Source organism: Poromitra crassiceps (genome assembly GCF_964638095.1).
Source record: "Poromitra crassiceps genome assembly, chromosome: 3".
NCBI lineage: Eukaryota > Metazoa > Chordata > Actinopteri > Beryciformes > Melamphaidae > Poromitra > Poromitra crassiceps.
Window position 1 is genome coordinate 34,831,358 of NC_139625.1, and position 24,616 is coordinate 34,855,973.

Genomic DNA, 24,616 nt, shown 5'->3' on the forward strand with positions numbered 1-24,616 from the left:
TTTCGCCGAGTCCAATGCACAAATGTGCTTATAAATTTTTTGCACTTTTTAAAAGAAGCATGACATCATCAAGGATCTCAGCCATCTTGGAATTGAGGCCAAATCCACCTTCCCTCCACATCTGACAATAAACCTTATGGTATTCACTCACTATGTGAGAGATTTCATGTTTCTTTCAAAAACTGCACAATTCCTCTATTTTTGGGAGCATATCCGCTCTACTAAAGGGGAGGGTCAATTTGTAACACCCATCTCAGCCTAGACCATTTAGCTGCAAATGGCTGACAAACACAACAGTTATAATTGGGGTTATCGCTTCTTGCAAGGGTCTTCCTGCTTGCATGGGAGTGAAATCATGCCAGCATAATTCAATTACGGTACTTATTTGCATTTCAAATGAAATGCTCATTTGCATTTTTCTTCCAAGACTAATTATTTTCCCCTACTATGGAAGTCTTAAGCATGGCTACTATGGAAGGCTTAAGCATGGCTACTATGGAAGGCTTAAGCATACTTGTGGGGACAATCTTTTTTCCCCTCGCACTTTTAGAGGTTGCAGTGGCATGTGGAGAAAAAGAGACAGGCCCTGTATCACTGGTTGGTCCTACGTAACAGAGAGATTCACTATTGTGTTGCTATTCTAGGTAGCAGAATGTATTTTATATCGTGGAAAATCAGATACATACCTATACTGTGAAACTGCCATCGACTGTAGATTTTCTCTGGTAGAAGTTGTAGAATTTTCTGGGGAACAATAAGAATAAGTCAAGAAAAGCAATTAAGTATAGCCAAATTGAAAGCAGAGTTGTGCAAATGTTGGCAACAAGGACAGCATTAGGCTGGTGTGAGTAAGGAGGGAGTCATTTCTCTGTGACAGCAAGTATCTATCCACCCTGCTGAAGTGTCCTTGAGCAAGACACCAAGTTCCTTTCAGCTCCAAGAGGGCCGTTCTGCAGCTGATCCTGTGTTCTGCAGCTGATCCTGTGCGCTGACCAATTTCTCCAATACAAAGAGAATGGAGGAGGGGCCAACCATCCACTTTGCTGTGTTAAGTGATAGCTTGCTGGACCAAAGCAGCGTGCACTTCAGGATGCAGTGGCCTCGCCCCCTCTCTCTCTCTGGCTGGTCTAGCAAGTGTGTCCTGCACAGCCCAGTGACACAGGACAGCACAGGTGTGTGTCCTGCACAGCCCAGTGATACAGGACAGCACAGGCATGTGTCCTGCATAGCCCAGTGACTAGGGGTGCTCCGATCCGGCTAAGCCACGATCCGATCCGATTCCGATTCCTGGGGTCACGATCCGATTCCAGAATCGATTCTCGATTCCAACGATTCTCGATTCCAGAATCGAGAATCGATTCTCAATTATGTAGTTTTATATTGCAATAACACACAAAGGTAAATATAAGACAAAAAATGACAAATGTATTAATGCTGAACTTCAAATTCAACTTCTGTATTACAGTCAGGGCCTAAATTCATTTTGCAAACTATTATGTTCTTCAGATAAGATGGATTTATAGGCTGGGGGGGATCTGTAGACTTTTGGGGGGAATATATTAACCAGAGTTCTTAAGTGCAAGAGGTGGTGGCACCGTGGCAGTACAGTACACAAATGACATGAACATTTGGACACTTATTCAGCCGGTATCTTGCATGTTGCGTTCAGGTGCACTGTAAAAAAAAAAAAAATTAAACGATTTTAAGAATCGATTCTTGGGAGTTTGGAATCGATCCAGGAATCGTGGCATTAAGAATCGCGATCCTTTCAGAATCGATTTTTTGGAGCACCCCTACCAGTGACACAGGACAGCACAGGCGTGTGTCCTGCATAGCCCAGTGACACAGGACAGCACAGGTGTGTGTCCTGCATAGCCCAGTGACACAGGACAGCACAGGTGTGTGTCCTGCACAGCCCAGTGACACAGGACAGCACAGGCGTGTGTCCTGCACAGCCCAGTGACACAGGACAGCACAGGTGTGTGTCCTGCATAGCCCAGTGACACAGGACAGCACAGGTGTGTGTCCTGCACAGCCCAGTGACACAGGACAGCACTGAGAAATGTCATCACCTCGCCAACCGCCGCTTTACAACTCAATTAGCGCGCCCTGACCTTTCAGCAGATTATCAATATTCTTGAATAGAGCGACAGGTTAACTGGGTCCCTTTGGAGAGATGATAAAGACCCTGGGGGATATGTGTGTGTGTGTGTGTGTGTGTGTGTGTGTGTGTGTGTGTGTGTGTGTGTGTGTGTGTGTGTGTGTGTGTGTGTGTGTGTGTGTGTGTGTGTGTGTGTGTGTGTGTGTGTGTGTGTGCGTGCGTGCGTGCGTGCGCGAGTGGTTAATGATCAGTGCACCGGGAGCAACTGATGCCCCACTTGGCTCACTTCTCATCGAGCCCTAATCATTGACCCACTAAGACTTCATGATTGCAATTTGCAGGTCAAGCCCGTCCTTTACTGCTTTACGTATGCAGCTCTTCCCCAGCCGACCAGGCAACCGACTCTGGCCGGTGTGATGAAACACTCTGTTCCCATGGAGAGACAGACAGGGGAGAGACAGACATGGAGAGACAGACATGGAGAGACAGACAGGGGAGAGACAGACAGGGGAGAGGACGATTCAGAGGATGAGAGGAGAAAGTGCGTGCGAGGGAGCTGTGAAGATTAAGTCCTCTCCAGCCAAACATGTGAAGTGAATTCAGTGTGGCGTCTGAGTGAGATGGAGGAAGACAAAAGGAGAGAATGACAGAGAGAGAGAGAGATGGAGAGACCATGACGTATGGTTTAGCGGCCTGGGAGAAGAGGGAGACAGCCATGCCCCAATATGCTGACAGCTGGTGTGGTCCGGAACTCCTCTCATGTTTGGAGTGCGGCTCGTCTCACTTTGTCAACAACAACTTCCCCCCCATTCCTCGTCATTCGCCACCGTTCTCTCTCCCTCCGTGTCCTCGGAGTCTAAATCCCTGTCACTCTCGGCGACAGGGCGCAGATAGGGAAAGGCAGACGTCACTTAAGGGGGCGCTGGAGGACTGTCTGTCCTGTTCGACTCCTCTCTGATCCGGAGGCGTGATGACATACGCGTACACGCGTGCGGCTGCACCTCGCGCCATTGATCCCGCCTGGGATTATTACATCTCCTGTACAGGCCTCCTTCACTCCCCATCTCCTTGGAGCAGCAGACACATTATGCTAGGTGGTAACACAGTGGGGAAGCCTGCCTAAGCCTTTCCCTGTGTCTGTGTCTGTGTGTGTGTCTGTGTGTGTGTGTGTGTGTGTGTGTGTGTGTGTGTGTGTGTGTGTGTGTGTGTGTGTGTCTGTGTGTGTCTGTGTGTGTGTGTGTGTGTGTGTGTGTGTGTGTGTGTGTGTGTGTGTGTGTGTGTGTGTGTGTGTGTTACGCACACACACAATAACACCTTCTTTCTCTCTCCTTACACAGCACCGGGAAGAGAGAGTGGGGAATGAGAAGGAGAAGCTGGCGCTCAGAAAGACTCCCCGTGGAGCCGGAATAGCTGCCGCAACGCTGGGGAATAGCCTGGCTGATACGAGGTGAATGTGGAGTCTGGCGGACTGGAGGCTGGTGGAGTTACTCTAATCTGGAGCCGTACTCCAGCATCACGATGGGGGCATTACTGCAGGCCGACTGCAGCCTCGCCACATTTACATGATCCGCACTTAGGTTTCCAGCCGCAGGGCCCGGACATGACGCAGAATACACTTTTCCCAGAGGTGGTTGGCAAGGGCTTTACACCGCTAGAGACAGACAGACATTCTCAGTCAAACTTTAGACATTGTGGTGTGTGTGTGTGTGTGTGTGTGTGTGTGTTTTTGATCCAACTGCGACGTGGCTTTGAAAAGGGTAATGAAACCTCAAATCCTACTGTAAAGCCTGGACATAGGCTACTTGGAGAAACAAAGGACTGACCTACAAACAGACAGCTCACCTAAAGCTGTACTTGCAAGTTGGAACAATCAGTACGTAACAAGGTTTATGGTTGAATAGTATGGGCACTCCTTAGGCAGTCAAATAGAGTGTGGGGGAGTAAAGTCAAAGTTCATTGTTAATAAAGATCATGTTAGCTAGGCCTCGCATTACCAGGGGAATAAATAGTGCTTCTTTGTTTCAATGCTCTGTAAGGTCAGTCCACACAGTGCGGACCAAACCTAAGCCACTCATTTACATGCTAACCAAATGACTTCTCCTCACCCTCACTACCCTCACTATTTACTGGAAAAGGCATTGCAGTCATCAGACATAAACAGTGCAGATCTCCTGTAACCTCAAAAATAAAATGTTTACATGCCCAAAACACTGACATTTTATTGGGGCTTTATTAACTTAAATTCCCTAACTTTGAATACAATGAATTATTATGCAGAAATTTTTTCATTCCACTCTGTGACCAGTGGGTGGCAGCAGCAGCACAAAGCAATGCAACTCCTGCCCTGGCTTCTCACGGGCAGTTCCCTCAGCAATCTAATGTTCCTCTTTTCTCAATGTGAAAGTCAAGCTGGAAGGAGTCCTTCCTTTGTCTTGCAATTACTTTGAAGATCAGGCATAATTGTTTTTTGACAGGGAAAAGGAAGGGACTTCAGTTCCATGTCAGCAAAACCATACATTTTAAAACGTAAAAAAACAACAAAAAACACCGAAAGCGGACAAATAAATGCTGATATCCGATGTAAAAATAAAAACATAACTAGCAACCTGCAGAATCTAAAGCAGAGTTCCAGCATTTCAGTTCCCTGTACACTGTAGGTCCTAAGGCCAAACACAAGCACAGGTTAAAGCATGGAAACGTCATCATTCATTTGGCCTTGCCTGTTCCATGTGCAGATCCAGGCTACACATTTGCATTTAAGCATTAACCAATCATCTCCTGCTGCAGAACTGTAAGCCTTAATCAGGATTCAATACCAGCGAGGGAGAAAAAAATATTTCGTCTAATGGTCCTAGAAAAATCTAGGTAGCATGTAGAGGAGACGTTCAGTGATTCCAGCACGTGCATCAGAGGCCATTAGCCTGAGGGGAAGACAAAGACAGAAGAGCAACTGATGGCTGCTCATGATACAGGCTGACATTCAATTATTCATGACCTATAGGACCATTTACATATACATACGGCCATCAATCACGTCCAATCGTCAGCCCGCCATGAGCCACGACAGGACCAGACTGTAAATAATGTGTGCTATGTTATCTCCCTCCTTCATGACTCTGTCTCTCTCTCAACAGCCTCTGATTACTACTGTATACTAGAGCCTGAGTTTCCAGAAAGACGCCGTCTCACCCTCGACAACAAAAATATCCCAGTTACTGCATAGTCCTGGCTAGCGTAGTCCCAAAGTGGGGTGAAACTGAGAATTACCAAAAGTAAGGATGATGGATTGACGAGGCTTTACCCACATACGGCAAGAGTAATATTGTGTCTAAAACCTACATGGGGGAGTTTCCCAGTGTGGATGACAAGAGTGGTCGGGAATTGAGAATGCTGAGTCAGGACCGGGTGACAGACGACTGAGGTCACGGTGGGGTCACATCCTGGAGAGAAACGGTCTAGGGAAGTGGACCCGCGCACATTTCCCTCCCAGGTTTTCTGGTCATGATGGAGCCGTTGCTTCATCTGTCCCACAACCTCTGGGCTTGAACTTCTCACAGACATTGGTAAACAAACCAGAGTCCCTCAAGGCCTGAGCACTATGTCACCTGACTGAGGAGCTCAATCTGGTCTTGTGACAGCAACAACAGTAGTCTCTAGACAGCAGTGGTTCTTAAACTTTTTAATGTCAAGGACCCCTAAACTGACACAAATTTGTCCACGGACACACAGCTGATAAGATTTTGTCCCAGGGTCCCCCATCTGATAGGATTTTTGCTTTTAGATATTTTATTACAGAAAGTGTATGAAACCCATGACCAAAACAATCATACACTCTTCTGTCATTGCATTACTTATGGATGGTATTATAGTGAAAATAAATTATCCCCTTTTTGCTGAGGACCCCCTGGAACTCCCTCAAGGACCACTAGTGGTCCCCGGACTGCACTCTGAGAACCAAAATGGTCTAGACCAAAGAGCGGGGATTTCATCCTCAAAATTCCACCTCCACACACTTGCTGAGTGATTCGTGTCGGTCTTCAACAGCTTTTCACTACCATTTCTCATCCACCTACTCACATTTGCTTGCAATTTAGCTGCACAGCAGAAAAAAAACATAAGAGGTTAATTGGAAAGAATGTACCTGACACCAATTCAGCATAGAGACGGAGGCCAGAGGCAGACAGACATTAGCCACGGTGAGATACAGCGACAGACACGTCCCACACACCTACGTGTACTAGTTGTTCACACCAAACTCTCTTTATAAACACATCAACGCTAATCATCTCAAGCCTATTTGCAAACAAAAGACCCGTGGAAAATTCAACTACTCCGAAACATGGCCTAGTTTGCACAATTCCACATGGATAAGATGGCAGCGGTTTTCCCTCCGGTGTTGTCCAGTTGGCTTCCCTATGATTCATGAAATGACACTACGTATCATCTCAGAGGCACTGACATGACTGTTCCTGCTCTCCCTCAGCTTTCAAGGCATTTTAACTGAAAGCCGCAACTGAGAATAAATGGCTGGATCGAGTTTTCATGGGCAGCAGCCTTGATTCATTTCAACACAGATTGTAACTAAAAGATGACTCTGTCTATGAAAATAACAGAGAACACAAGTCTATCAGCTGAGCATTTAGGTCAGTGAGTGACTAGGTCTATGAAAATAACAGAGAACACAAGTCTATATCAGCTGAGCATTTAGGTCAGTGAGTGACTAGGTCTATGAAAATAACAGAGAACACAAGTCTATCAGCTGAGCATTTAGGTCAGTGAGCGACTAGGTCTATGAAAATAACAGAGAACACAAGTCTATCAGCTCAGCATTTAGGTCAGTGAGTAATAATAGTTTGCTCAAAACATGGACTGGTTTTAGTGATCACATCAGAATAGACCCATATCTGCTCCTCACCCCAACCCTCTTTTCAGGCAGGGCATTCCATACGATTCCGATACACAAGGTCCTGATTCGATCCCGGTTCGATTCGATTTCCAATTCAATAGGATACGATACGATTCAATATAGATATTTCAGACAGTTACAATACCAATTTTGGTTGGATATGAAAGAGATTCTCAAGGAACTAATGCTGTAAATTGTACAACACTCTAACCTGGTGCATTATTAAAAATATTAAAGCAGCTACGAGCAAGATTTTCAATTGTTATTAAACAGTCTAAATGTAATATTGATGCATCACATCTTACCTATAATAGTAGCTGAGACCAAAGCCGTGTGAATCAGAGATTGCTCTCTTGATGATTATAGAGTCTGTGTCTGTCTTCCGGCAGGCCGGATAGACCAGGAAGTGAAACGAAACGGTTTACGGCAGCTGCCTTCAACCGTTTCGCTCTGCCTAGCAACAGACCATAAACAAGGAGAACACCATGCTCACTACATCCAGGGGCTTGCTACTCTCGCGAACATCTCTCGTTATATTCTAACAGTTTGTTTGGAAGTTATTTTGTTATTTTGTGGTTATGGCCGAAGTGGCTGCCACAAACCGTTTCATTTCACTTCCTGATCTGCCCCGGCCGCAGACAGACTAATCATCAAGACAACACTGTCCGATTCACTCGGGGTTCAAGCGAGACTACTCGGCGTTGGTCTCGTCTACTATTAGAGGTAAGATGTGAGGCATCGATATTAAATTTAGACTGTTTAATAACAATCGAAAATCTTGCTCGTAGCTGCTTTAATGTTTACAGATGTTTACGAGAAACAAAAACCATGCGAGTCTAATGTGGTAAAAGCTTCAAGCATCCACAGGAAAAGGCATTATATTAAAAGATCGATATTGGGATTTATGAATCCATAGTTACTTCAGAATATCGATTCGTATCAGAAAAATATATAGATTTTTTTTTACCCAGACCTACTTCTGGTGCAGCATCGCTAGCTGCATTGGCAGATGCCTTTGTGGCACCAGACACAAAGAGACCGTGGAATGGAATGGCGGCGGCTGCTGGTGGCGGTGGGGGCGGGGCCGCTCCGGCAGAGTTTAGGGGGAGGGACAAAAGATTACCCCCTCTAGGCAGCCATTACTGCGGCAGGCTCGGCATGGGGGATAATGACCCCCCCACAGCAACCCAGAAAAAAGGGGGTCACATACCTCATCATGATGGTAAGGTAATCCCCACACAGAGCACAAACACACTGGAGACATACGTGTCAGCCAGACAGGAATGCAAGGAGGGATAGGTGATGGAGACACTGGGAGGCCCTGTTACCCATCTGCTTGGGAGGATGAGATGAAGACTGGAGCTTTCCAGGGAAATTCTTAGTAAGAGCTAAGAGGGGCAGTGGTGTTGGGCTGGGTTTGCTCTTCTTAGCCTGTCATACAGCATTAAAGTGTGTCGCAAAAGCATGGAGCCGCTAAATGTCTTTTGTCCCTGCAGGCACCCATACCTAGCCTGAACTACACACAGCTCTGTTTCTTAGACAGTGGGTGTAAGTGCTTGAATCGCCCACTGATTTAAATTCAATGTAGGCTATGCTCTACTGTGCTAGTACAGAAGTAGCACAAACGCAGATAGTTAGGAGGATGAACATAGCACTCGTCTCAAAAGCTCATTTCACTCTTTTCGCCACTGTCATGTTCCTGTGTGACATAATACAGAATGTACAGTAACACACATATTTGTGGGCACAAATGTATCCATTGATACTACATTCACATCCGACATGCCAAATCTCATTTGGTGTGCAAAGAGATGGTCCACAGTACACAATGTAGCGGAGCTGAGGATCAAAGCAACCCTGTATCTGTCCTGTACACACTCTCAAAGCAAGCTTATCTTCTCAGCACAGTGTAAAAGCCCACGCCGTCGCAGGCCAGGGCTAAAAGGGGACACGCGAGGGTTAAGCTGCTTTCAATATTAGTTCTTTTTGAAAGGATAGCTCCATAAATATGTAGGAGGCGAGTGAATCCAGGCTATATTTACAGGTCAGCTGACTGCGTGTGGACAGGTGGGGAGACTGATTTGACATACAGTAGCGGGATGGAGAAGCTGGAGGAAAGCCTGGTTTCCTTGTAGACAGACAGGAAAGACCAATCTTAACGGACGCTTTCATCTAGTTTCAATACAGCCAGCTAAAGACAGACATCTTTTTTTTAAGATGATTTTTGGGGCATTTTGCCTTTATTTAGACAGGACAGTAGGCAGACAGGAAAGGTGGGGAGAGAGAGAGGGGATGACATAGGCCAAAGGACCTCGGGTCGGATTCGAACCCGCGTCAGCCACGCGAAAGACCGAGCCTCCGTGGTACGCGTGCTACCAGGTGAGCCACCAGGACGCACTAAAGGCATATTTTCCACTAGTGCAAGCCATTGGATAAACACTACTGTACCTGTAGCGTACAATCAGCGGACTACCAAACAATGGCACATACTGAACATTCTGAACACTGTTAACAAGTACATGATGCATCATCCAGACAGAAGCGAAAAAGATGTAAGATGATAACATGAAAACACAGCCTGGGTTGCATAGTCCATTAGGAATCCATAGCTAATGTTAGAGTAGAGTGTCTGTCCTGACGCTACTGTAGCCCAGACTGAGGGACGGGTCAGTGGGCCTGAATCCAGATCCTCTTCCTCTGTGTTGTCTGGGCTGGGCGGGCCCTTGTTGACAATATGTTAGGGACACTCCCACACACTGCTCTCAGGCAATCTGTAACACTAAGACAAGACATAGAACATAGGACAAATAGACTGTCCTCCTCCTGATCTGCTGCCATCCTTACAGCCCTGCCCTGAGCAAATGTAACTGGAGAACGGACTGTTTGTATTGGAAACTGGAGCTGGCCTCGCAGTCAGGTGGGAAAACAAGGTGGGGGACTTTAACCTCCAGGAGCAGCGTATACGCGCTCTCATAAGACAGAGGGAGGCTGGCCAGTAAAGCCAACCAGGCGTTGCAAATACGTACACAGACACAATGAGACACCTCTTCTGCTTTACATGCACACCTGGGCTTTAAAAACAACCAACGGCAGGCTGCCCACACCACCTCTGTGAGGCAGGAAAACAATCACGCCAAGGCTTTTTTAAACTCAACATCCAATTGGTTTCTCGGCTATTTTGAGGCAAATTCAGGAAGTAGCTACAGTTGGGGACAGTTGGGGTAACGCTAGTGGCACCATGGAAACTGCGGTCCCTCCCCCCAGTGTTGCAGAGTTCAGTAAACAGGTTGAGGCTGCTGCAGCAACTATCAGCGGGAATCAGACATGGAGACATCAGCATGGGAAAAAGACAACAACTTACTTCAAAAATAAAGAGGATAGAGTCCAGCTCCTCCCTTTGTGATTTGTTCCCTGGAAGAGAAGGAGGGTTGTTGGGTTTTTAAACACAAAGCTAGCAGGCACAGTGTATCGTTAGCATCAATAATGCAACAAGAATAATACAGGCATTAGCCCACTGGTGGACACTTTTACCCAAAGCAATTTATATTAGACCATGAGTGCATGCATACCCCCACTGGGAATGAAAACCCTAAGCCTGGCAGTGATAAGTGCCAGGCTCAACCAATAGAGTCAGACATGTCCTGTCCAACAAATGCTGGTGTATGAAGCTCAGCACTCAGGGGGAGGAGGATCAACCTGTGAGTGTGCATTACAGAGCCCATGCATTACTTAACAGCCTCACAATAAGGGGGAACAGAAGAGGTCAAAGCTTAGCTAATTCTTTTCCTTTAGGACTTATGAGATCAATGGTGGAAACAACAAGCTCTACAGACTTACAGCTAAAGTGTCTATCAGAGTGTTATGCAGGGGAGTCTCACTGAGAGCAATGCTCTCTTTTTCAGGAGTGCCCTGTTCACATTCACACAGTCTGATCTTCTGGCCACTGAGCAGCTCCACTGGAGCAGTTGGGGTTAAGGGCCTTGCTCAAGGGCACCTCAGTGGTGGTAATGAGGGAGGGGCAAGCATTGCTTTTTCACTTTCCACACCCAGATTTATCCTGCCGGTCCCGGGGATTGAACTGACGACCTTCTGGTCACAAGCTCACTTCTTTAACCGTTGGGCCACTACTGCTCTGTGTGTGTGTGTGTGTGTGTGTGTGTGTGTGTGTGTGTGTGTGTGTGTGTGTGTGTGTGTGTGTGTGTGTGTGTGTGTGTGTGTGTGTGTGTGTGTGTGTGTGTGTGTGTGTGTGTGTTGTGAGGGGGGGGGGGGGGGGGGGGGGTAGTGAAGCTGGTTGCTGAACAGAGGCCACTGAATTTCCTCACCTCTTACTGTCATTACCATCCTGAGCTTGCGCTTAAGGCTACCATAGGTGTGCCGATGATAATGATTCCAAACATTCATTAAATTTGTACCAGCCACTTACATTACGTACAGTATGCCTATATTACCATACAATCAGTATTAAATATAACCTAAACTCTGTAGGAATCAATAGAGTTCACTTAGAGTTCAGCTATTCAACTGAACTACATGGTTCTCTAAAACAATGAAAGCGCCTCTTATTCCAACAGTGTGTCTGTGTGGCCTGAGGTGCAAAGTTATGTTTGATAATGAAGTGCGTAAGGTCTGGGGCTTTTCCACTCATTATTTCAATTCACTCTCCTCCCCTGGTCCCTGTATCAGACTATTCCCTGGTCCCTGTATCAAACTATTCCCTGGTCCCTGTATGAGACTATTCCCTGGTCCCTGTATCAGACTATTCCCTGGTCCCTTTATCAAACTATTCCCTGGTCCCTGTATCAGACTATTCCCTGGTCCCTGTATCAGACTATTCCCTGGTCCCTGTATCAAGCTATTCCCTGGTCCCTGTATCAGACTATTCCCTGGTCCCTATATCAGACTATTCCCTGGTCCCTGTATCCGACTATTCGATGGTCCCTGTATCAGACTATTCCCTGGTCCCTATATCAGACTATACCCTGGTCCCTGTATCAGACTATTCCCTGGTCCCTGTATCAGACTATTTCCTGGTCCCTGTATCAGACTACTCCCTGGTCCCTGTATCAGACTATTCCCTGGTCCCTGTACCAGACTATTCCATGGCCCCTGTATCAGACTATTCCCTTGTCCCTGTGTCAGACTATTCCCTGGTCCCTGTGTCAGACTATTCCCTGGTCCCTATAACAGACTATTCCCTGGTCCCTGTATCAGACTATTCCCTGGTTCCTATATCAGACTATTCCCTGGTTCCTGTGTCAGACTACTCCCTGGTCCCTATATCAGACTATTCCCTGGTCCCTGTGTCAGACTATTCCCTGGTCCCTATATCAGACTATTGCCTGGTCACTGTATCAGACTATTCCCTGGTCCCTATATCAGACTATTCTATGGTCCCATATCAGACTATTCCCTGGTCCCTGTATCAGACTATTCCCTGGTCCCTGTATCAGACTAGTGCCTGGTCCCTGTATCAGACTATTCCCTGGTCCCTGTATCAGACTATTCCCTGGTCCCTGTATCAGACTATTCCCTGGTCCCTGTATCAGACTATTGCCTGGTCCCTGTATCAGACTATTCTCTGGTTCATGTATCAGACTATCCCCTGGTCCCTATATCAGACTATTCCCTGGCTCCTGTATCAGACTATTCCCTGGTCCCTGTATCAGACTACTCCCTGGTCCCTGTATCAGACTATTCCCTGGTCCCTATATCAGACTATTCCCTGGTCCCTGTATCAGACTATTCTCTGGTCCCTATATCAGACTATTCCCTGGTCCCTGTATCAGACTATTCTCTGGTCCCTGTATCAGACTATTCCCTGGTTGTAAATCAAAATGGTTTCACTGCATGCTGCTATCTGAGACTATGGAGGGATAAAAACCACAGAGCTCGTAGCAATGAACTTGACACCAGCTGAGAATGCCATTGCCAAGCTAATCATATCATAATAGTGGTTTTCAGGTTACTGGGATAGCCAAAGGATAACAGTTTCACAGTTAAAAACAAACAAGTTTGCTCATCCTCACCTTTTTGCTTTAAGTTACTTTCCAGTGTAATGAAATTTTCATAGAAGATAAAATAAATCTGAGAACAGTTGCTCTCGAAGAACGTCTTCAGTTCACTCTTCTCAATGCAATCTGCAAAAAAAGAAAAAGAGAAAGGTCATCAATGACTTCTTCAATGCAAATAAGTTGAGAAAAGGGTCTAAAAATACAGCTGAGAAATGGCACGGAGCCTATAGTGAGTACTTGGTAGTGAGGATATATTTTGCTGTGTGTGTGTGTGTGTGTGTGTGTGTGTGTGTGTGTGTGTGTGTGTGTGTGTGTGTGTGTGTGTGTGTGTGTGTGTGTGTGTGTGTGTGCATGCGTGCGTGCGTGTGTGCGTGCGTTTGAAGAGAAGCAAGCACACACACACACACACACACATACACCTGTCCATGGGGACTCGCTTCACAATGTGCCACTGTGAGTCTTGTATCTAGGACATCCTCACTTCCTCTCTCACTGCTGTGGACCTACACTCACTATTCACATACATTCACATATGGCGTTCCATTTCCAAGATCATTTATTTCCCCTACTTAAAACCAGACCCAACTGCACACACACATTGATGGCTATGTTGGTTCTCCAGCCCTCCTTGGAGCCTGCAGGCTGATCCACACACCCCTAGGCTTTCAGTGACAGTTTGGCTTTTTCTTTCCTAAATGTTCTGACCTGACAGTACAGCATTCAGCTGTGCTTGTATGAGCCAGAGGATTAGCTCACCTTCTGTTGAGATTCTCCCTCTACCACATGGCACACTCTCTACCACATGGCACACTGGAAGAATCCCCCTCTACCACATGGCATACTGGAAGAATCCCCCTCTACCACATGGTACACTCTACCACATGGCACACTGGAAGAATCTCCATCTACCACATGGTACACTCTACCACATGGCACACTGGAAGAATCCCCCTCTACCACATGGTACACTCTACCACATGGCACACTGGAAGAATCTCCATCTACCACATGGCACACTGGAATAATCCCCCTCTACCACATCGCACAATGGGAAGAATCCCCCTCTACCACATGGTACACTCTACCACATGGCACACTGGAAGAATCTCCATCTACCACATGGCACACTGGAATAATCCCCCTCTACCACATCGCACAATGGGAAGAATCCCCCTCTACCACATGGTACACTCTACCACATGGCACACTGGAAGAATCTCCATCTACCACATGTCATACTGGAAGAATCCCCCTCTACCACATGTCATACTGGAAGAATCCCCCTCTACCACACGTCAGCAGCAGCAGCAGCAGCTGTGTTTCTCTCTCAACTCTCCTCAGTCTCCTCAACTCTCTCTGTCATTAGGTTCAAGAGCCCACACAAATCTTACGTTATATCCGCCAGCAATTAAGTATATCCGTCAGTTTTCTGCCAGCTAGTTAAATTCAACAGACACGTTGTTGGTCAGGATCTGTAACGTTAATGTTATTAGCTCTGCACCGTTGGTTCAATATTGCTGGTATGACACTAGCCACTGCTTCAGTCGCCTGGCTCATGTAGAGCTCAGCTGTCCTGCTGTTAACGTGCATTGCAGCGGCGGAGCCAAGCGGCATTACGGCACCACAGCGACTTCAGAAATCATTCATTATTAACGCCCCCCCCCCCCCCCCCCCCCCCCACCCCCCACCCCCCGTCAAACGACGATGCTGTCGTCCATCACGATGGCTATTTGGTTGACATCGCACAACCCTAGGAAGAACCCCCCTCTCCCTCACAATAACATTTGAACTCTTGCTTAATGGATGGGGTTCATAGAGAAGCGCAATTGCAATGATATCTCAAAATAAATGAATGAATAAAGAAACTAAACTAAACAAGAAAGAAGCACCTGGAACCAGGCAAAGAAGAATGCTTTTGTTCCCTGGCTGGCATGCTCTGATTTCAGTTCTGGCTCATTTGGAATAGATACAGGGAATACCTAGGCCTTTTGAACATTTAATAACACTGGCTTAGTAGCCTGATAATGCTGACCCCATTTGTGATTCAGGCTGGGAATGATATTCCCTTCACAGTAAGATGTAGGCTAATCATGTCAAAGGTCACAGGAACTAGGCAGAAAAAAAGACAAACAGCACTGTAATGCTGAAAATTACATTAAAACATACTGGAACAACCTAGCCAGATTTGTCCTGTACTGTGAAGACGAAATCTGGTATAATGTACAGATGTAATACTTTAGCCTACATGGCATTAAATAAATAAATAAATAAATAAATAAATAAACAAACAAACAAACAAACAAACAAACAAACAAACAAACAAACAAACAAATGAATGAATACAAATTCCATGCCAAACAAGATCACATAGGTGATAGCTAGGCCTATTCAGGCTGGTGGGATTAAATGTTTCAACCTTGGTAAGACAGAGCTACTCTTCCTCCCAGGGAAAGACTGCCCTCTCGCAGATCTCTCCATCTCCATTGACAACACCACTGTACCTCCCTCCCAAACAGCTAAGAAAACAGCCTTGGGGTGATCCTTGACAACAAGCTGTCTTGCTCAGCCAACATAGCTGCGACAGCACGCTCCTGTAGGTTCTCCCTCTACAACATCCGCAAAATCCGTCCCTTTCTCACAAGAGAAGCGACTCAACTCCTGGTCCAGTCACTTATCATCTCTCGCCTGGACTACTGCAACATGCTCCTGGCCGGCCTACCTGCCACTGACATCCGACCGCTTCAGCTCATTCAGAACGCTGCAGCCCGTCTGGTATTCAACCAACCCAAATTCTCTCATGTCACTCCCCTCTTCCAGGACCTCCACTGGCTTCCCATCTCGGCATGCATCAAATTCAAGACACTGGTACTGGCCTACAGGGCAGTACACCAGTCAGCTCCCCTGTACCTGCAATCTATGGTCAGGTTCCAAACCTCTCAGCGCTCCCTCCGCTCCTCCACAGTGCAGGACGCCTCGCCCCTCCTTCGCTACGGGGGCTCAAAAGTCGCTCATCCCGATCTCGACTCTTCTCGTCCCTGGCACCTCAATGGTGGAACGAGCTTCCACCTTCGGTCAGGACAGCTGAATAACTGCAGATCTTTCGGAAAAGACTAAAGACACACCTTTTCAGGCTCCATCTGGGCCCTTCTTGATCTAACTTCTTTCTCTCTCTTTCTAAAAGAAAAAAACAAAAAAAAACTACTAACCTAAACTAAACTTGTACCACTGTTCCTTCAGAAGTTGTAGTTGTCATAGACTGTGCTCCATAGTTGATTGCTCTATTGCTGACAAAAATGTGTTATTGTAAGTCGCTTTGGATAAAAGCGTCTGCCAAATGACGTAATGTAATGTAATGTAACATACGGTAATACCCGCTTTAAGCTGCCACGGTTAAGATAAGTCTTTTAGCGAAAGTTTGCAAGTCAGCAACAAATCCACCTATTATAGTGGTGTTTTTGAGGGTCAAGTATGAGATGCTGTTTTCATCATAACCTAGTGGTTCAGAGGAGTCGAAAAAGACACATTTAGGGGACATTCAAACCAAAAGCGTTTTTGGAGCTGCCAGTGTCTTTCTGCAATTCATTCTCTATGTAAGGACATGCTAGGCGTGCTCCTCTTTTAATGAACGCACCTGGCGTTTAAACGCTGGTTGAACATTAGAGGAAAAGCGCGCTGCTCGTCTTTTCCACTCCTCCTACCTTCTCTCCTCCCAAGGGATTCTCGACCTCCGCAGCTGCCAGAATTGACAATAATCTGGCTTTTATGTTGACTAGTGAACAACATCAAACAGACAAAACCAGCTGGCTACCGTCCGTGTGGTCGTTGTGCTGCTATCTGTACTGCACGCGACTGCAGGGGGAAACAGAATGGAGTACAAAAAAAACGCTCCGTGCGCTGTGTTTTGTGCACAATGGAAGCGCTCTCAACATGATTTTCATAGCGTTCTGACTTTAAAAAAACGCTTTTGGTGTGAATGTCCCCTTAACCGTCATTGAAATGTCATTCTGTGAAGCGAGTCAACTGCCCTCTCACACACTCCTCACCTCTTTTGTGCGCTTCTTGCTCATACTAGAGAAAGCCAAGCTAGACCTGCAATGAAATGCGTGACGACTCCTACAGCCAGTCTAGCATAATGAGTGCATATTGGCTTTTTCAATCTGGCACAAAATATTGACTTTTCTAGTGCGCAGCGTGTGCATCTATGTGTATCATCCTACAACACACTCTTTATGCACCGCGTATCTGTGTAACACCAAGCCAGACCTCTAGATCTTTCATTTGCACTTTAGATAGGCTCTCTGTCTCGCACACACAGGAACACGGCTCTTGCTCGAGCACCATCTCCCAAAGGAGGTAACACTTCATTAAATCCTCCTTGCTCCCACAAGTCTTGCTGTACAATGCTGGCTTGCACTAGTGAGGGTATGGCATTGAGCTAATCATCACATCTGCTCAATTTACATTTTGGCTCTGTCACACTTAAAGGATAAGGCTGGTTTTTATGCATTGCTTAGGCTAGCTGATAATTACCGGTAAAAAATAATTCTCAGGGGCGTCCGGGTAGTGTAGTGGTAGATTCCCTGCCTACCAACACGAGGGTCGCAGGTTCGCGCCCGTGTTACCTCCGGCTTGGTCGGGCATCCATACAGGCACGATTGGCTGTGTCTGCGGGTGGGAAGCCGGATTAGGGGTATGTGTCCTGGTCGCTGCACTAGCGCCACCACCTCCTCTGGATGTTCAGGGCATCTGTTTTGGGCAGAAGGGAACTGGTGAGAATAGCGTGATCCTCCCATGTGCTACATCCTGCCAGTGAAGCCCCCACTGTCAGGTGAAAAGAAGCGGCTGGCAACTGCACATGTGTTGGAGGAAGCATGGTGCTAGTCTACGGCTCTCCCCAGATCGGCAGAGGGGGCAGCGACCGGGGTAGCAGGGGGAAATTGGCCAACTACAATCGGGGAGAAAATGGGGGGGAATCAAAAATAAATAAATAATTAATAATAATAATAATAATAATAATAATAATAATAATAATAATAATAATAATAATAATAATAATAATTTCCCAGATTCAAGATTCAATTTATTGTCCCACGGGTGGGAAATTTGTCTTGTGCTAACACCCATACTGCAGCCATAAGAAAATACATGTACAAACACATATTCATAAAACAGACAACAAGTTCAATACTGTAAGTACAAATAATGAGTTAAAAAAATATATAAAAAAGGTATCTGCCCACTGAAATGTCTGGCAAAACCACAGTCAGGGAAGCCTGATCATCACTACCATCAAGGCACACATATACATTAGACACACAGTGGAATGATTCGGGCAACTCCGCACGTTTAGGGACTACATCACCCCACTGCAATGCAGTCTTTTATCATTTAGTTACATTACTTAAAATATCCATGTATATGGATAATTGTGCTGCTAAGTTTCATGTCTAGATATCGATATTCGATAATTGTACAGCCCTTTATCTGGCTCTATTTAAAAGTTTAACTGAAATCTGAATAAAAGAATAAAATAAAATAAAAGATGAAGAGTATAATCTGGCGTGCATCTTTTTAATTGCTACCAAAACAAGCAGAATTCAACTGGGCATGCACAGCTCTGCAATAACTCTCCTCACTAGAGAAGGAAGAGTCTAACCCCTAGAGTTCATTGAGGTCCAGTCCAGCAGTGATGCCCAAAGTGGTACCAAGAGCCAAGAGGGATCTGACAGGGTTCTTATCACAGCCCATCACATGGTCCACTTATCAACAGCACTCATTTTGTTGGAGGGTTTCCTGCCTGCTGGTTGGCCTGCAACTTGCAAGCTCAGGAAAACATGCGGACTCCTCAGAACAACTGATGCACGCCCAGAGAGCACAGGAGAGGAAGGCCCACAGTGGAAGAGGAAAATGTGGAGGGTCTGAGGTCAGAGTGCCAGGCATGTGTGTGCAATGTATATGGGTCATTAACCCATTGATACCTGATGCAGCATTTGTATGTGTATCCCTTTAAGACCGACGCGGTTCGGGGTCTTAAAGGGATACACACACACAAGGGATATACACGCAAATGCTGCATCAGGTATCAATGGGTTAAGAAAGTATGGGCATGTTTGTCTATATCAGGGGTGGGCAACTATTTTTCATGGGGGGCCACATGAGAAACCCAGATTGTTGCCGGGGGCCGAACAAATATTGTTATGCCGTAACCCATGGATGGGCAACTTTGATGATAGAGAGGGCCACAAAAAAAATTCCTCGCTACCAGATTTTGCTGAGGGCTGAACGGCGCCAGCACGAAAAATTTGGGGCATTTGAAGCCAGGTTTAGAGGAATAACTCATTTTAAATTAACAATTGTGATGTCATTATTCAGTCTTAACCACCAATATTTGATCCTTTTCCTCACTCACTCCTATATCATCACCTGCTCTCCCTGCAGGGCTTGAAATTAACTTTTTTCACCACCTGCCAATATGGCTGCTAGATTTTAATGTTACCAGCCAATTAGAATTTCCACTAGCCGAAATGTTTTTCTTGAAAGAAACCAGAATATGAGTGGGTTAATTTAAGCATAAGTATCAGTAAGTGGCCCGGGATTCTCAAAGCCTGTGTTGAGGGTCACACAAGAACAAAAATGCACTCTTGAAGCTAAATAAATCCAAAACCAACAAGTTAATTATTTAAATTTCTACTTCAATGTAGAACAGTCATTTCTTACACATGAGATTACTTTTAGCCTTTTAGTCATAAATATTATTGAAAGATATTCCATATTTCAGACTGAAATGGTATAACAGAAGAGTATTGCCCAGAATGACATGAACATTTGGACACTTATTCAGCGGGTATATTGCATGTTGCGTTCAAGTGCACTGTAAAAAAAAAAAAAAAATGCAATTCCATCGCGGGCCACACAGGGGGCCTATATGCATCAGTGAAAGGAGGGTCACTGGTCAGATAACATCAGGCTTGAGCAACTTACTCCCATATTACAGCTGACAGTAACTTGCCTCTTAGTAACTTCAGGTTTGGGAATGCATAACTTGAATTTAACGTTTACCAAAAAAACGGTCACAGAAAAGACGATCAAAAGCTTCTATAATTAAACAACTTTTTTTTCAGATTTCCTCGCTATTTCCTCCCCAATTGTACTTTGCCAATTTCCCCCTGCTGCCCCGGTCGCTGCTCCACCCCCGCTCTGACTAGCACCATTAGAGATGCGCTGGCTGTAGTTATAACCGCGCTGACCGCGGATATCCCGCAGGCGGGGCGGATCATAAAAATAAACATTCTGATTCATAGCGGATGGGTTGCGGGCGGGTGAAATTATGTATCATTAATGAGGAACATTAATATTAATTACGTTATCTAGTCTATGAACGTATTTTAAGCTTAATTTTTCATCAGGCACATGTTAGCCACCTATGTTAGCCAGCTATTGTTAGATAGCAAGGACCCAAGGTACTGGGGCAGTAGTAAACAAATAGCCACGTGATGGGATGCCTTCTTTCTTAACTCCTTATATGGTCAATGATGTCACCAGAAAACAGGAGTCTCCACTGAAGACGCGTTGGAAGAGAAGACGCAATGTGCTAGTATTCTTTTCTGATACAGCTCAATCCAGTCTTCATCTAAACTTAAAGCTATAGCGTTAGCCTAGTATGCTACATGGGCAAGTGCTGGACTGGATTATAATACAGCATGGACGTTTATTTGGAGTCGACTGCAGCGATCGCACCAACGGCAGCAGAAACAGTAAGTTAATCTACCCAAATAAAAAAATTGTACGAAATAATTTGCGCGGATTTATGGCGGGCGGATGGCTCATGCATACACACGGATTAGGGTGCCATAAAAGCTCATCCGCGCATCTCTAAGCACCATGCTTCCTCCGAGACATGCGCAGTAGCCAGCCGTTTTTTTTCTTTCTTTTTACCTGACAGCGGGCGCTTCACCGGCAGGACATAGCATGTGGGAGGATCGCGCTATTCCCAACTGTTCCCTTCCACCCAAAACAGGAGCCCCCGACCGACCAGAAGAGGCACTAGTGCAGCGACCAGGACAAATACCCTGATCCGGCTTCCCACCCACAGACACCGCCCGACCAAGCCGGAGGTAACACAAGGACACGAACCTGCACCCCTCGCATTGGTAGACGCCCACTACAATTAGACAACTTTTGAAGTCAGTCACTTTCAAATCAATGCTGAAAGAAAACAATAGCCACTCCACTCCTATTTCAACATTTTTTGATAGTAGATAGTATGTTCACACCAATGTTTTTATGTTTGGTCAGGTTACATGCACCGGTCCAAACATAAAAACAACGTAAAAACATTGGTGTGAACATACTCACGGCTTCTCTCTTCAATCTGTGGTTATAACTGGCGCTGAAATGGCATGGAGATTCCTTCAGGAAATACTTCCGTTCAAGTGCCCACCCTCCGCCTTGTCTCGTACTGGATTGGATGTTGCCAAGCTATCACTCCGATCGACACTGGCCAATAGGGACGTGCGTTACTTCTTTCTGCTGTAGGTCCCGCCCTTATTGTAACAGAAAAAGTTTTGCAAACAAAACTTTTCATTTCGCAAAAGAAAAGTTGAGCTTTGTAAGGAAAGGTAATGGTTTCGCAAACAAATGTTTTGGAGTTGAGAACAAAATGTTTGTGTTTGCATGCAACTTTTTTTAATTCACAAAAATCTAAAAACTTTTTTTTTATTTTATTTTTTAAATTTTTCTTTGATTGGATTGTTGATAGTTTTGTTTTCAAATCTATGTTTTTGCTTACGGATCTATTTTTTGATTACAAAGTGGATTTATTTTCTCACAGATACAGTCTTTGGTTACAGGATGTAAACTTTCAGTCACAGAATAAAGACACATACTGTATATCTCTCCTTAGAACACGGCTCTCTTGAATACTCGATTCTGATTGGTCAATCAACAAGATTCACCGGTCATTATTTCTCGACAACCGACCGCTGCTCTGCCACACCTGGATTAATCAGTTGTTAAGAGCATTTTGTCTGCAGACACTACTAATTAGGCCAACCAGTTGCAGCTGTGGTGTCTTGTGTGCCAATTACGAATGAAACCGCTTTGTCGTTGAAAACGCTATTAGAAAATCTATTTGAATAATTATTTTTGTCAGATTACTGAAATAATTTAGTTGTAGGCAGTGTTCTAAGCGGGATAATGTATAGTGAGCCGGTGATTACTGGAAATAATGACCTTCAGGTGAATGATTAAGCCCTCCGCTGCGCGTCGGGCTCAATATTCACCTGTCAGTCATTCTTTCGCCAGTAATCACCGGCTCACAATACATTATCCCTTACATATTCAACCTAGTTAGACCTATTTTAATTAGCTTCTACTACCTACAATTACTTTATAACTACAACATAAATCCATTGAGATAGTTTTGTGTAATGTTTTAATTGATTAAAAAACAAGAACGCATGACAACTAAAAGTTGGGAATAAAAAAAGAAACATACAAAAATACTAAACATACACAGCATCATCAGCATAAAATACATCACTCTTGCCATCATCAATTGTTGACACAACTTCCAAGCTCTCAGTCATATTTTCGCATAATTATATTTCTGACAGCACTTCCAGGCAGAATAGGCTTTTCTCATCGATGCACTTGAGCGAGATGCTGAGGCGCACAATTTTATGCTTTTAGATAGCAAAAGAGTTATGCACTTATTTAAACAAAGTCATGTGAAAGCAATGAGTGAAAACAGCTACAGTGAAAGTGATGAATGGAACAGTTATATGGAGACTATGTGGGTACTAGGGGGAGTATCAGATACTATGATATATTGTGACAAAATTGTAACCAGTGAGTGACAATGTAAAATCATCATATTGTGAGACCTATAAAGGGCTGAGTTTAGGCCCTGTTTCTTTCAAAGGATGTGTTTGGCTGCAGGGCTGCAGTTGCACATTGTGAGTGAGTGGGCTGTATCCAGTGGGACCCTTCATTCAATGGGCTTCTGTGACGTGTCAGGTAGCAGCGCAGCAGACAGAACCTGTTCTGCGGGCCCTGGGAATGCAGGGGATGACACCGTATCCTCTGAGCACAAGACGACAACTGTGTCCCTCCGCTGACACCCCTCCTGCTGCGGAAGTCTCATGTCAAAGAGAGGGGAAAAGACGCTCGGCTGATTCACAGCAACAGCGGCCGCGCATGGCCGCCATCCCCCCTCTGCTGGCGCGAGAGAAGAAAACCTTGTGTCTTAACACTGCTGATTGGAGCTGAATGAGCTGATAGCTCGTGCTGTTGTTTTCAGAACCCCGGTTTGTGGATGTGAAGTGAGTGCCAACACTCGGTGATCTGACACACGGCAGCACCTCTCGCAGAACGGAGGGTGTTGGAAAACAAGGAGAAGGGAGAGGAGAAGGAGCGGGGGAGTTGCTAAGAAAACCGAGCCACCTTAAGTTAACAGAGGACAAATCAGAGGTCAATTGTTGTTCCAAATGGTTTCCGAGTACGGCAATTCCACTTGGTCAATCTGTAATCCACTTCTTATTGACTATGAGACTAAATAATGAGTTAATACCCACTGCCCAGTAGCTGCCTAAACTAGGCTGGTTACTCTGCAAGATAATTAATCATTAAGTCAGTCTAACAGACTAGGGATGTCAATTTTCGGTTAATTTCACTTTCGATTAACCGACGCTAATAATCGATTAACCTATCGGTTAATTCATAATTTTTTAATATTAAAAAAAAAAAAAAAAAATGTTTTTTTTTTTTGTTTTTTTTTTTTTGTCTATTTACTCAATGAACTCATGCCCAAACAAGGCGTGTCTATTTAGATGCTGAAATGTTAATGCTTTTTGTGTTAGAATTTCTAACACAAAAAGCATTAACAAGCATTAACAAAAAGCATCAACATTTCAACACAAATTCTTTTTGTGTTAGAATTTCTAACACAAAAAGCATTAACATTTCAGCATCTAAATAGACACGCCTTGTTTGGGCATGAGCTCATTGAGTAAATAGACCAATTTTTTTTTTTTTTTTTTTTTTTTTTTTTTAATATTAACTGATAGACCGACAGCAATAACCGAACAACGACGTTAGCGACGGTTAATCGATTAACGGTTAACCGTTGACATCCCTATAACAGACCAAAATATAAAGGAATAAAAATAAATGGCCTAGATACCGCTGGCAGTATTAACTTAACGGTCTACAGAGCTGCGATCATCTTTCCTGGAAATGAAAAATAAATCAATTCAAGCTAAGGAGATAGAACTGGTTGGGGTTGGATGAGGTTGTTCTCCATTGTGATGGGGACAATGTGTTTCCTGTTAGCTGTCAGGGAAGAGCAGATGTTCCCGGCCGTCCACATGTGGGAAAACCAGCTGGAAAATAATCACCTGCAGCCAGAGCTGAAGGCCAGAATGAAATATTCAGGAGGGCAGGAGAACAGCATCTTCTCAACATGTTCTGTGGAGGCTGCCGTCATTCCTACCGATGGCTCTCTCAGGAAAAATATCCCACACAAAATGTCAGGGCAGAGATGTAAATGACATGATGTTCTGATCTCTGACTGGCTAAACATGGAGGTCTGATATGTCC

At 45.1% G+C, this 24,616-nt stretch overlaps 1 protein-coding gene across 1 annotated transcript in view; it reads right to left on the reverse strand.

Annotated features, from left to right (window-relative positions):
* ralgapa2 (Ral GTPase activating protein catalytic subunit alpha 2) overlaps positions 1 to 24,616 on the reverse strand; it is a 184,104-nt gene that overhangs the window by 134,909 nt on the left and 24,579 nt on the right. The window contains exons 2-4 of the mRNA XM_083634146.1: positions 13,034 to 13,144; positions 10,369 to 10,418; positions 687 to 744 (exon numbers count right to left, since the gene is read on the reverse strand). Of these exons, the coding sequence (XP_083490272.1) occupies positions 687 to 744; positions 10,369 to 10,418; positions 13,034 to 13,144 (219 nt within the window). The remainder of the gene's footprint in view (positions 1 to 686; positions 745 to 10,368; positions 10,419 to 13,033; positions 13,145 to 24,616) is intronic.